This window comes from Coregonus clupeaformis, unplaced genomic scaffold (assembly GCF_020615455.1).
Source record: "Coregonus clupeaformis isolate EN_2021a unplaced genomic scaffold, ASM2061545v1 scaf6358, whole genome shotgun sequence".
Classification (NCBI taxonomy): domain Eukaryota; kingdom Metazoa; phylum Chordata; class Actinopteri; order Salmoniformes; family Salmonidae; genus Coregonus; species Coregonus clupeaformis.
The window spans coordinates 1-11,282 of record NW_025539812.1 but is presented as its reverse complement, the minus strand read 5'-3'; the positions used below and the strand labels follow the sequence as shown (position 1 = coordinate 11,282).

Below are 11,282 nucleotides of genomic sequence, written 5' to 3'. Positions count from 1 at the left end.
CCCTGGTTCTTACCTATATGTGCGGTGCAACTCCATGACCTTGTCCTCCAGCTCCTTGCCCTGTCCCGGGGCCAGCCTCAGCTCCTTGGTGTAATTAGAGCTGTGGACCTCTGGGTCATACTCCCCCAGCTCAGACTGGGCGGTGTAGGAGCCTAGCATGGCCAGAGTCACAAAGGAGCATGGCAGCAGGCCACTCAGGATGTCCTTACGCAGCTGTAGACACAGGTAGTACCTGGGAGAGAGAGAGGGGGGCGAGTGGAGTGAGAGAGAGAGAAAAGGAGGGAGAGAGAGCGAGAGAGTGAGGAGGGGTGGAGAGAGAGGGAGAGAGAGGGAGAGAGAGAGAGGGGGAGGAGGGACAGAGAGAGAGAGGGGTGAAGGGGGAGAGAGAGGGAAGAGAGAGGAAGGGTGGGGTTAAGGGAAAGAGAGAGAGAGAGAGAGAGAGAGAGAGAGAGAGAGAGAGAGAGAGAGAGAGAGAGAGAGAGAGAGAGAGAGAGAGAGAGGGGGGAGGGTGAAGGGAGAGAGAGGAGGGAGGGAGTTAACCACTGACACCCTGAAATAGCTTTAACGGCAGATATAGTAGATGTGTATGTAGACTAACCTGGTGAGGTCTTCTGTGAGCTGAGCTGGATCAGGAGGGTAGAACTTCACGTTGAAAGTGAACTCGTATCTATAATCTGGAGACGAAAATACAGAGTGAGTACTGTTGGCAATTTGAGTTAGAAAAGTTTATTTACATCATCATATAGGATGACATCACCTACCTGCCACCTGTTTCCGGATCTCTTTGGAGGCATCCAGCCATGTCTGTAAATGACAGTGGGAGAACAGACTCAATGAACATCATCGTACTGTAACAAAGTAATTCTGCTCTATGTGGTGAAACTGCACCTTCCATCCTATAGGCTACTGTTTCTCTAATGGGCAAGAACATGCAGTCAAACTACACTGAAAACGACCCACTCACTGAACATATCTTTCTCTCCCAAAGGAAATCTCCAAAGGTGAGATGCAATCTACCCTCATTTCACTTGGAAGGTTAAGATGACTGTTCACCACTTCACCATAGATTAGCACCCCATTCTTAAACCAGGCAAAGTGTACTGTACCCTGGAGGTGGGGGTATCCCAGACGGCCAGGCCACAGTAGTCTCTCTCCAGCAGGTTGAGGTGGTCACACACCTTCACAAACAGATCCGAGCCCTTCGCATGTTTCTATACGACACAGGGAGACAGAGAGGGGACCAATCACAAATAAGCATTCAGTAAGGAAGAAATATTACTGGTTGTACTTGCAACCAATCACAAATAAGCATTCAGTAAGGATTAAATATAACTGGTTTTACTCACAACTATGCATTAAAAAATATTAAGTTAAAAACAGAGTTGATGGGCAATTATATGAAGAGTAGAAAATAATAGAACAAGGCTGAAAAGACAACAGTGTATTTGAGAAGTGTCTTACATCGAGCTCACACTCAAACAGAGTGCCGTCCAGGAGGGTGACTTTACACTGCATGATCCGCGGGCGCTTGGAGGGTTTGGCCTCCTCTGCTGCCACCTTCTTCTCCTCTTCTCCGTTAGTGTTCTCCCCCTCCCCTCCGTTCGCCTCTCCCTCCTCCTCCATCTGCTCGGCCAGCTCTTCCTCTGTTTCTGCTTTCATCTCTACCTCCTCTACTACCGCCTCCTTCTCTACCTCAGTGTCCGCCTTCTGCTCCTCCTGTGCTGGCTAGGGGGTCACAGAATGGTCATATGAGAGACATGTTGTCAGGATGTTTCATTTCTAATTAAAGACAGTTACATTTATGTAATAGACAGAGTGACTCAAAATATAATGCAGTCATTATCCTCAGGAAATAAGGACAAGTGACTTCCAGTGTAGTTGTTAGAGAGAAGAGCTTGGCACTGTGAACATTTTTGTTATAACACGTGGAACATGCACGGCAGTCCTTCTTCCACTTGTGTTATAACAAACAACTTTCATCCCGCCATGCTCTTCTCTCTTCCAACTACACTTGAACTCACATGTCCTTGATTATAGTGCTGAGCGATTAGTGTTTTTTGAGGTTGGTTCGGTTTCGGTTTGATTTAAAAAAAGAATAATCTCAGTTTTTGATTTCGGTTTCTATTTATTTGTTTTAGATAATAAATGCACCATGCATTATGTGGGTTGAATGCTGTAACACAGAATACAACAATTAATAAAAGTCCTGTGATGTTAGCAACTGCCCATTACTTCTTATCACTTATTAACCATACTTTCTTCACATTAGTTACTTTAATAAAAAAATGTTTTTATTTGATTACTTTATTATTTCATTCCAAGTAATCATCTCATCTCTATAGAGCTGCTGCCTATGCTGTCTGACAAAATCACTATTTTAGTAGTTCTTCAAAGTAAATAAGGCATACTTTTAGGACTGTTGAATACCAACTACATGCATGCATGCGGCAACCTCTGTTTTGAAACCCTTGGACGCAGTCTACCATTCCGCAATATGTTTTATCACAGGGGACAATTTTAGGACTCATCATTGTAGTCTGTATAAACATGTGGGCTGTAAGAAGAGATATGCATTCTCTTTTATTTATTTACAAAGCGATCTGACAGAAACTCCCTCCATATGTAACTTCATTAATGAAGTTAAGAATCATAAGTTACCAAACCCGTTCTCAGGAATGGATAACACTAGAGATCCCTTTAGTCTCCACAGATTTGGGAAAATCTGCGTTTTGTTTATAGTATGTTGTTTTATTATTCAGTTTTTAATGTACAGGGCTCTCTTGTAAAATAGATTTTTTTATCTCAATGTGACTCCCTGTTTAAATAAATGCTAAATAAAAATAAATAAACAACCAATGACTTAGATCATGTATTTTCGGTTAGAGATACACTACCGTTCAAAAGTTTGGGGTCACTTAGAAATGTCCTTGTTTTCGAAAGAAAAGCATTTTTGAACGGTAGTGTACCTCGCAAAGCAACTGCTTTCTATCCCTCTCGCTTGTTCTCTCTCCTCTCTGCTCCACACAGACCGAGACCGGACAAGTAAGTGGGTGGGCAATGGATTATGTTCATTGTAGTCAATTGCCACATTTTCTGCGGTAAACTATGTAGAACTCCCTACTACATCCCATAGTTCGGCTTGATCTGATTTATCTCTACACAAACTGAGCATCAAGCTAAAAAAAATCTATATGAAATGGAATTCAAATAATTGAACCAACATCGGTCAATTAGTTGTTTAAAAACGGAAAAATAACAGAAATGTCAGTTAATCACTCAGCACTACTAGATTAGCAGTACTAGATTACTGTGTAACAGCAATGTTACTTAAGTTATTACAGCATTACTTGAAACTGTACTTTTCCTAACACAGGCTAGATCTAGGGGCTCTAGACCAGCACAGACCAGCCTAGTCAGATCTGCTGAGTCAGCAGCCCACCCTACTCAAGCTACAAATGAGTTGATGTTTTGTCCTGTACCTCTCTCTCTCTTCTGCTACGCTGAGTGTCTTCAGTGTAGCTATTCTCTGAATGCTATGTTGTTGATCAGACTCTGGGTAACATGTTCCTTCAGTTTCTGTGCTTGATGTTCACGTCACTTATTTTTTACTCCCGTCTCTCACCTGAGACTCATTGGCCGACATCTTCAGTCTGCTGCAAAGCAGCCCCTCAATGTGTAAAATAATAACATAATTGTAAAGAAAATGGGAAGGCAACTCATTGACACTTTTAATAATATACTGAACAAAAATATAAAACGCAACATGCAACAATTTCAGTTACAGTTCATTAAAGAAAATCTATTGAAATAAATAAATTAGGCCATAATCTTTGGATTTCACATGACTGGGCAGGGACTCAGACATGGGTGGGCCTGCGAGGGCATAGGCCCACCCACTTGGGAGCCAGGCCCACCCACTGGGGAGCCAGGCCGAGCCAATCAGAATGAGTTTTTCCCCACAAAAGAGATTTATTACAGATAGAAATACTGCTCAGTTTCATCAGCTGTCCGAGTGGCTGGTCTCAGACGATCCCACAGGTGAAGAAGCCAGATGTGGAGGTCCTGTGCTGGCGTGGTTACAAGTAGCTGCGGTTGTGAGGCCGGTTGGACGTACTACCAAATTCTCTAAAACAACTTTGGAGGTGGCTTATGGTAGAGAAATTAACATTCAATTAATTGGCAACAGCTTTGGTGGACATTCTTGCAGTCAGCATGCCAACGGCACGCTCCCTCAAAACTTGAGACATCTGTGGCATTGTGTTGTGTGACAAAACTGCACATTTTAGAGTGGCCTTTTATTGTCCCTAGCACAAGGTGCACCTGTGTAATGATCATGCTCTTTAATCAACTTCTTGATTATACCACACCTGTCAGGTGGTTGAATTATCTTGGCAAAGGAGAAATGCTCGCTATCAGGGATGTAAACAAATTTGTGCATAACATTTGAGAAAAATACGCTTTTTGTGCGTATGGAACATTACTGGGATCTTTTATTTCAGCTCATGAAACATTGGACCAACACTTTACATGTTGCGTTTATATTTTGTTCAGTATAGATATAATTCTGTATCTCCGTTTTTTGTACACTGCAAAAGCTGTTCTCCCACAATCTAAATCAGAACAAAAAAACAGCAGGATAGCGTTCCCCAAGGAACAGAGTTGTGCACCCATGCCCTAGGTGAGAAGTTCACTGTGTCTGTCTCCCTCACTCACCTGTGTCTCTGCGCTGCTGATGGAGTGATGGTCCTGGGCCTCTACAGGCTCCTCCTGCGTCTCCTGTTCAGCCTCCCCCTCTGCCTCCGCTCTGAGCTCTGGCTCCGGGGCAGCGATGGGGGCTTTTACCTGCACCTCTGTTGTGGACGGCTCCCCTGCTTTGGGCTCCTCCACTGCTTTCTTTTTGCCCTTCCGTTTCTTCTTCCCCTTCCCCTCCTCTTTCTTCTTTACCTCTTTATTCTCCTCTTCTTCCCCTTCTCCTCCTCTTTCTTTTCCTTCTCTTTCTTCTTCCCCTTTTGGTTTGTTTTCGTTGTCTTTTCCCCCCCTTTCTTCTTCTCTTCCTCCTCTTCCTTCTTCTTCTCTGCTTTCTTTGCTGCCTCTTCCTCCTCTTTCTTTTCTCTGCTTTCTTTGCTGCCTCTTTCTCCTCCTCCTCTTTCTTTGCTGCCGCTTCCTCCTCCTCCTCTTTCTTTGCTGCCTCTTCCTCCTCCTCTGCTTTCTTTGCTGCCTCTTCCTCCTCTTGATTCTTCTGCTCTGTCTCTTTCTTCGTTACCCCTTCCTCTTCTTTCTTCTTCTTCTCTGCTTTCTTTGCTGCCTCTACCTCCTCTTTCTTCTTCGCTTTCTTTGCTGCCTCTTCCTCCTCTTTCTTCTTCGCTTTCTTTGCTGCCTCTTCCTCCTCTTTCTTCTTCGCTTTCTTTGCTGCCTCTTCCTCCTCTTTCTTCTTCGCTTTCTTTGCTGCCTCTTCCTCCTCTTTCTTCTTCTTCTCTGCTTTCTTTGCTGCCTCTTCCTCCTGTTTGTTCTTCTTCTCTGCTTTCTTTGCTGCCTCTTCCTCCTCTTTCTTCTTCTTCACTGCCTCTTTCTTTGCTGCCTCTTCCTCCTCTTTCTTCTTCTTCACTGCCTCTTTCTTTGCTGCCTCTTCCTCCTCTCTCTTCTTCTTCTCTGCTTTCTTTGCTGCCTCTTCCTCCTGTTTCTTCTTCTTCACTGCCTCTTTCTTTGCTGCCTCTTCCTCCTCTTGCTTCTCAACCTTTTCCTCCTCTTTTTTCAGCACTTCTTTCTTCTCCCCCTTTTCCTCTGCTTCTTTCTTCTCCTCCCCCTTGGCCTGCTCTAACTTTTCCTCCTTTGCTCCAGCCTCTGCCTTCTCTTTCTCCTTAGTCTCCTTCTCTACCTTCTCGACCTCGGCCCACTCTACGTCTGTGCACTGTGAGCGCCGCTTGAGGAAGGAGGAGAATAGGCGTGAGAGGCCCCGGCCGGCTGAGGTGCGCTGGCGGGGCTTCACTAGCTGCTCCTCCTCAGCTGTGGTGGTGGTGGGGGAGGTAGGGCTCTCTGTGGGGCCAGGCTCTGAGGCCTGCTCCTGGGCCTTCTGGCTGGGCTTCTCCCCCTCTGGCTCCGCTGCTGCTGCTTCTGGCTCTGGGCTCTGCTTGTTCTCCGGTTTTACCTCTGCCTCTGCTACGCTGGGCTTCGGCTTGCCCTCTGTGTCCGCCTCGCCCACCGCGCTAGCCTCTGTCGTCATGGTACACACTGCAAGGAGTCAGGGACAGGAAAAAGAAAGGTCATGTGTGTTGTCGTGTTGGATGATGCACAGCAATATACACACATGCAAGACATGATTACGGACAGTCAACAGTGATGCAGCGGTGCCATTCTATAGCATGAGCTACTACTACGCTTTCTCAGACTGGAGTACTTGATCAAATATGCCACCCACAGACTACATGCTCTCTAAAACACACACTCTCTCTTTTTCATATGGAGTTCTGAGTGTATCCCACTCCACTGCACAATGGCACCTCTTGTTGAATGAGTGTGTGTGTGTGTGTGTCTGGGAGGACCTCTTGAGAGACAGGCAGCTCACCACAGTATGTGTCTACCAGAGGCTCATTAACAACACACACACAATGGAGTGTTTCTGCTCTGTAGCAGCCTGGAGGTCCATTAGTACAGCGGCAGTCAGTATCATCCTCAGCACTAAACCCAACACAGCTCTTTCATCCAACCGCTGTGGCCTTGCCGGCTTCACATGCTGGGCCAAGATGTCCCAATGTAACATTGCATGACAATGCATCGCTACTAAATTGGTTTAGAAATTCACAGGACATACCGGGCTTCTGAGAAGTAAATGGCCAGTTATTGTGTTCACTTCACTATGTGAGCTTGGCTGCAGTTGTGAGGCTGTCATTGAAAGACTGGCAGCAGCATCAGCGTACTTGTGTTAGATCATAGCAGTTCATCTTGCATATGTCTAATAGCCCTCCATACAGTGTTAAGAGAGATTGCATCTACTTAGCCCACTGTTAGCATCTAGGCTAGTCTGATGCTGGTAGTTGTTGTCATTGCCCAACGTGTAGGCTAATAGTTCATCATATGTCTAGGTCTACCATACAGTGGGGGGCGGGCGGGGAGACGCTTAGCTAGACAGGTTGGCAGATCTTCCAGCTGCACACACATGGCGGTCCTTACCCCAGGGGGTGCGTGACACACACAGAGCTATAGGGACAGCAGGGGGAGGAGAGGAGAGGAGGGGAGGGGGCACCACAGAGACCAAATCCTCTTTAGTCCTCCCATTGTTTGAGTCCAGTGACCAATAACTGTGATGCACTCTAACTAATCCAGCCCTTCCCTTCCCCCACCCCAACAACCCCCCATAGGCCTGTTCCCTAGGTCAACACACACACACAGCGTGGTGTACGCCTCAGCGCTCAGGATCTCCTCTGGGTCTTTTAATGTAGCATCATCTCAATGGTGATAATCAGGAAACAGACATGGTGTTAATGGACCAGATGAGACAGCTTGTATCTGCTGCTGCCTCCTGCATGCCTCCCGCCTGCCTCCTGCATTGTCTTCACTAGGTAACATCTAGATTCTATACTAAAGGCCAGCTGAGCAGCTCTGGTCCAGCTGCTAACCTGGTGGTTGTGACTGTTAAAAGACACCCTGAGAAGAAACAGGGACTCTCACAACCATACTGTGTCTGTGTCCCAAATGGCACCCTATTCCCTATGTAGTGCATTACTTTGGACCAGGGCCCTGGTCAAAAGTAGAGCAATATATAGGAAATAGGGGGGAAAGGGAGGGGGGGTTGATAAGATGCTATAGGACAGGGAAAGGGAGGGGGTGGATAAGATGCTATAGGACAGGAAAGGGAGGGGTGGATAAGATGCTATAGGACAGGAAAGGGAAGGGGGGGTGGATAAGATGCTATAGGACAGGAAAGGGAGGGGGGGTGGATAAGATGCTATAGGACAGGAAAGGGAAGGGGGGTGGATAAGATGCTATAGGACAGGAAAGGGAGGGGGGTGGATAAGATGCTATAGGACAGGAAAGGGAGGGGGTGGATAAGATGCTATAGGACAGGAAAGGGAGGGGGGTTGATAAGATGCTATAGGACAGGAGAGGGAGGGGGGTGGATAAGATGCTATAGGACAGGAAAGGGAGGGGGGGGGATAAGATGCTATAGGACAGGAAAGGGAAGGGGGGGGGTGGATAAGATGCTATAGGACAGGAAAGGGAGGGGGGTGGATAAGATGCTATAGGACAGGAAAGGGAGGGGTGGATAAGATGCTATAGGACAGGAAAGGGAGGGAGGGTGGATAAGATGCTATAGGACAGGAACGGGAGGGGGGTGGATAAGATGCTATAGGACAGGAGAGGGAGGGGGGATAAGATGCCATAGGACAGGAAAGGGAGGGGGGATAAGATGCTATAGGACAGGAAAGGGAAGGGGGTGGATAAGATGCTATAGGACAGGAAAGGGAGGGGGTGGATAAGATGCTATAGGACAGGAAAGGGAGGGGGGGGATAAGATGCTATAGGACAGGAAAGGGAAGGGGGGGTGGATAAGATGCCATAGGACAGGAAAGGGAGGGGGTGGATAAGATGCCATAGGACAGGAAAGGGAGGGGGGGTGGATAAGATGCTATAGGACAGGAAAGGGAAGGGGGGTGGATAAGATGCTATAGGACAGGAAAGGGAGGGGGTGGATAAGATGCTATAGGACAGGAAAGGGAGGGAGGGTGGATAAGATGCTATAGGACAGGAACGGGAGGGGGGGTTGATAAGATGCTATAGGACAGGAGAGGGAGGGGGGATAAGATGCCATAGGACAGGAAAGGGAGGGGGCGGGATAAGATGCTATAGGACAGGAAAGGAGGGGGGATAAGATGCTATAGAACAGGAAAGGGAGGCGGGGTGGATAAGATGCTATAGGACAGGAAAGGGAGGGGGGTTGGATAAGATGCTATAGGACAGGGAAAGGGAGGGGGTTGATATGATGCTAAAGGACAGGGAAAGGGAGGGGGGTGGATAAGATGCTATAGGACAGGAAAGGGAGGGGGTGGATAAGATGCTATAGGACAGGAACGGGAGGGGGTGGATAAGATGCTATAGGACAGGAACGGGGGGGTTGATAATATGCTATAGGACAGGAAAGGGAGGGGGGTTGATAAGATGCTATAGGACAGGAAAGTGAGGGGGGATAAGATGCTATAGGACAGGAAAGGGAGGGGGATGGATAAGATGCTATAGGACAGGAAAGGGAGAGTGGGGTGGATAAGATGCTATAGGACAGGAAAGGGAGGGGGTGGATAAGATGCTATAGGACAGAAAGGGAGGGGTGGATAAGATGCTATAGGACAGGAAAGGGAGGGGGGTGGATAAGATGCTATAGGACAGGAAAGGGAGGGGGGTTGATAAGATGCTATAGGACAGGAGAGGGAGGGGGGTGGATAAGATGCTATAGGACAGGAAAGGGAGGGGGGTGGATAAGATGCTATAGGACAGGAAAGGGAAGGGGGGGTGGATAAGATGCTATAGGACAGGAAAGGGAGGGGGTGGATAAGATGCTATAGGACAGGAAAGGGAGGGGGGGTGGATAAGATGCTATAGGACAGGAAAGGGAGGGAGGGTGGATAAGATGCTATAGGACAGGAACGGGAGGGGGGTGGATAAGATGCTATAGGACAGGAGAGGGAGGGGGGATAAGATGCCATAGGACAGGAAAGGGAGGGGGGATAAGATGCTATAGGACAGGAAAGGGAAGGGGGTGGATAAGATGCTATAGGACAGGAAAGGGAGGGGGGGTGGATAAGATGCTATAGGACAGGAAAGGGAGGGGGGGATAAGATGCTATAGGACAGGAAAGGGGAAGGGGGGTGATAAGATGCCATAGGACAGGAAAGGGAGGGGGTGGATAAGATGCCATAGGACAGGAAAGGGAGGGGGGTGGATAAGATGCTATAGGACAGGAAAGGGAAGGGGGGTGGATAAGATGCTATAGGACAGGAAAGGGAGGGGGGTGGATAAGATGCTATAGGACAGGAAAGGGAGGGAGGGTGGATAAGATGCTATAGGACAGGAACGGGAGGGGGGTTGATAAGATGCTATAGGACAGGAGAGGGAGGGGGGATAAGATGCCATAGGACAGGAAAGGGAGGGGGGGGGATAAGATGCTATAGGACAGGAAAGGGAGGGGGGATAAGATGCTATAGAACAGGAAAGGGAGGCGGGGTGGATAAGATGCTATAGGACAGGAAAGGGAGGGGGTTGGATAAGATGCTATAGGACAGGGAAAGGGAGGGGGGTTGATATGATGCTAAAGGACAGGGAAAGGGAGGGGGTGGATAAGATGCTATAGGACAGGAAAGGGAGGGGGTGGATAAGATGCTATAGGACAGGAACGGAGGGGGTGGATAAGATGCTATAGGACAGGAACGGGGGGTTGATAATATGCTATAGGAAAGGAAAGGGAAGGGGGGTGGATAAGATGCTATAGGACAGCAAAGGGAAGGGGGTGGATAAGATGCTATAGGACAGGAAAGGGAGGGGGTGGATAAGATGCTATAGGACAGGAAAGGGGGGAAGATAAGATGCTATTGGACAGGAAAGGGAGGGGGTGGATAAGATGCTATAGGACAGGAAAGGGAGGGGGTGGATAAGATGATATAGGACAGGAAAGGGAGGGGGGATAAGATGCTATAGGACAGGAAAGGGAGGGGGTGGATAAGATGCTATAGGACAGGAAAGGGAGGGTGGGGTGGATAAGATGCTATAGACAGGAAAGGGAGGGGGTGGATAAGATGCTATAGGACAGGAAAGGGAGGGGGTGGATAAGATGCTATAGGACAGGAAAGGGAAGGGGGGGTTGATAAGATGCTATAGGACAGGAAAGGGAGGGTGGGGTGGATAAGATGCTATAGGACAGGAAAGGGAGGGGGGATACGATGATATAGGACAGGAAAGGGAGGGGGTTGATAAGATGCTATAGGACAGGAAAGTGAGGGGGGATAAGATGCTATAGGACAGGAAAGGGAGGGGGGTGGATAAGATGCTATAGGACAGGAAAGGGAGAGTGGGGTGGATAAGATGCTATAGGACAGGAAAGGGAGGGGGTGGATAAGATGATATAGGACAGGAAAGGGAGGGGGTTGGATAAGATGCTATAGGACAGGAAAGGGAGGAGGGGGTGGATAAGATGCTATAGGACAGGGAAAGGGAGGGGGTAGATAAGATGCTATAGGACAGGGAAGGGAGGGGGGTTTGATAAGATGCTATAGGACAGGAAAGGGAGGGGGTGGATA

General features: G+C 47.9%; 1 protein-coding gene across 1 annotated transcript; it reads right to left on the bottom strand.

Moving 5' to 3' along the window:
- Positions 1–13: 13 nt before the first annotated feature.
- On the bottom strand, positions 14–6,542 carry LOC123490997 (protein 4.1-like; the record flags this gene model as incomplete). Its single annotated transcript, XM_045220794.1, has 7 exons — positions 5,244–6,542; positions 4,714–4,993; positions 1,462–1,725; positions 1,107–1,211; positions 762–804; positions 599–674; positions 14–232 (listed from the first exon to the last, which is right to left on the bottom strand). Coding segments are annotated over exons 1-7 (1,964 nt in total), but the record flags the coding sequence as incomplete, so codon positions are not given.
- Positions 6,543–11,282: the final 4,740 nt, after the last annotated feature.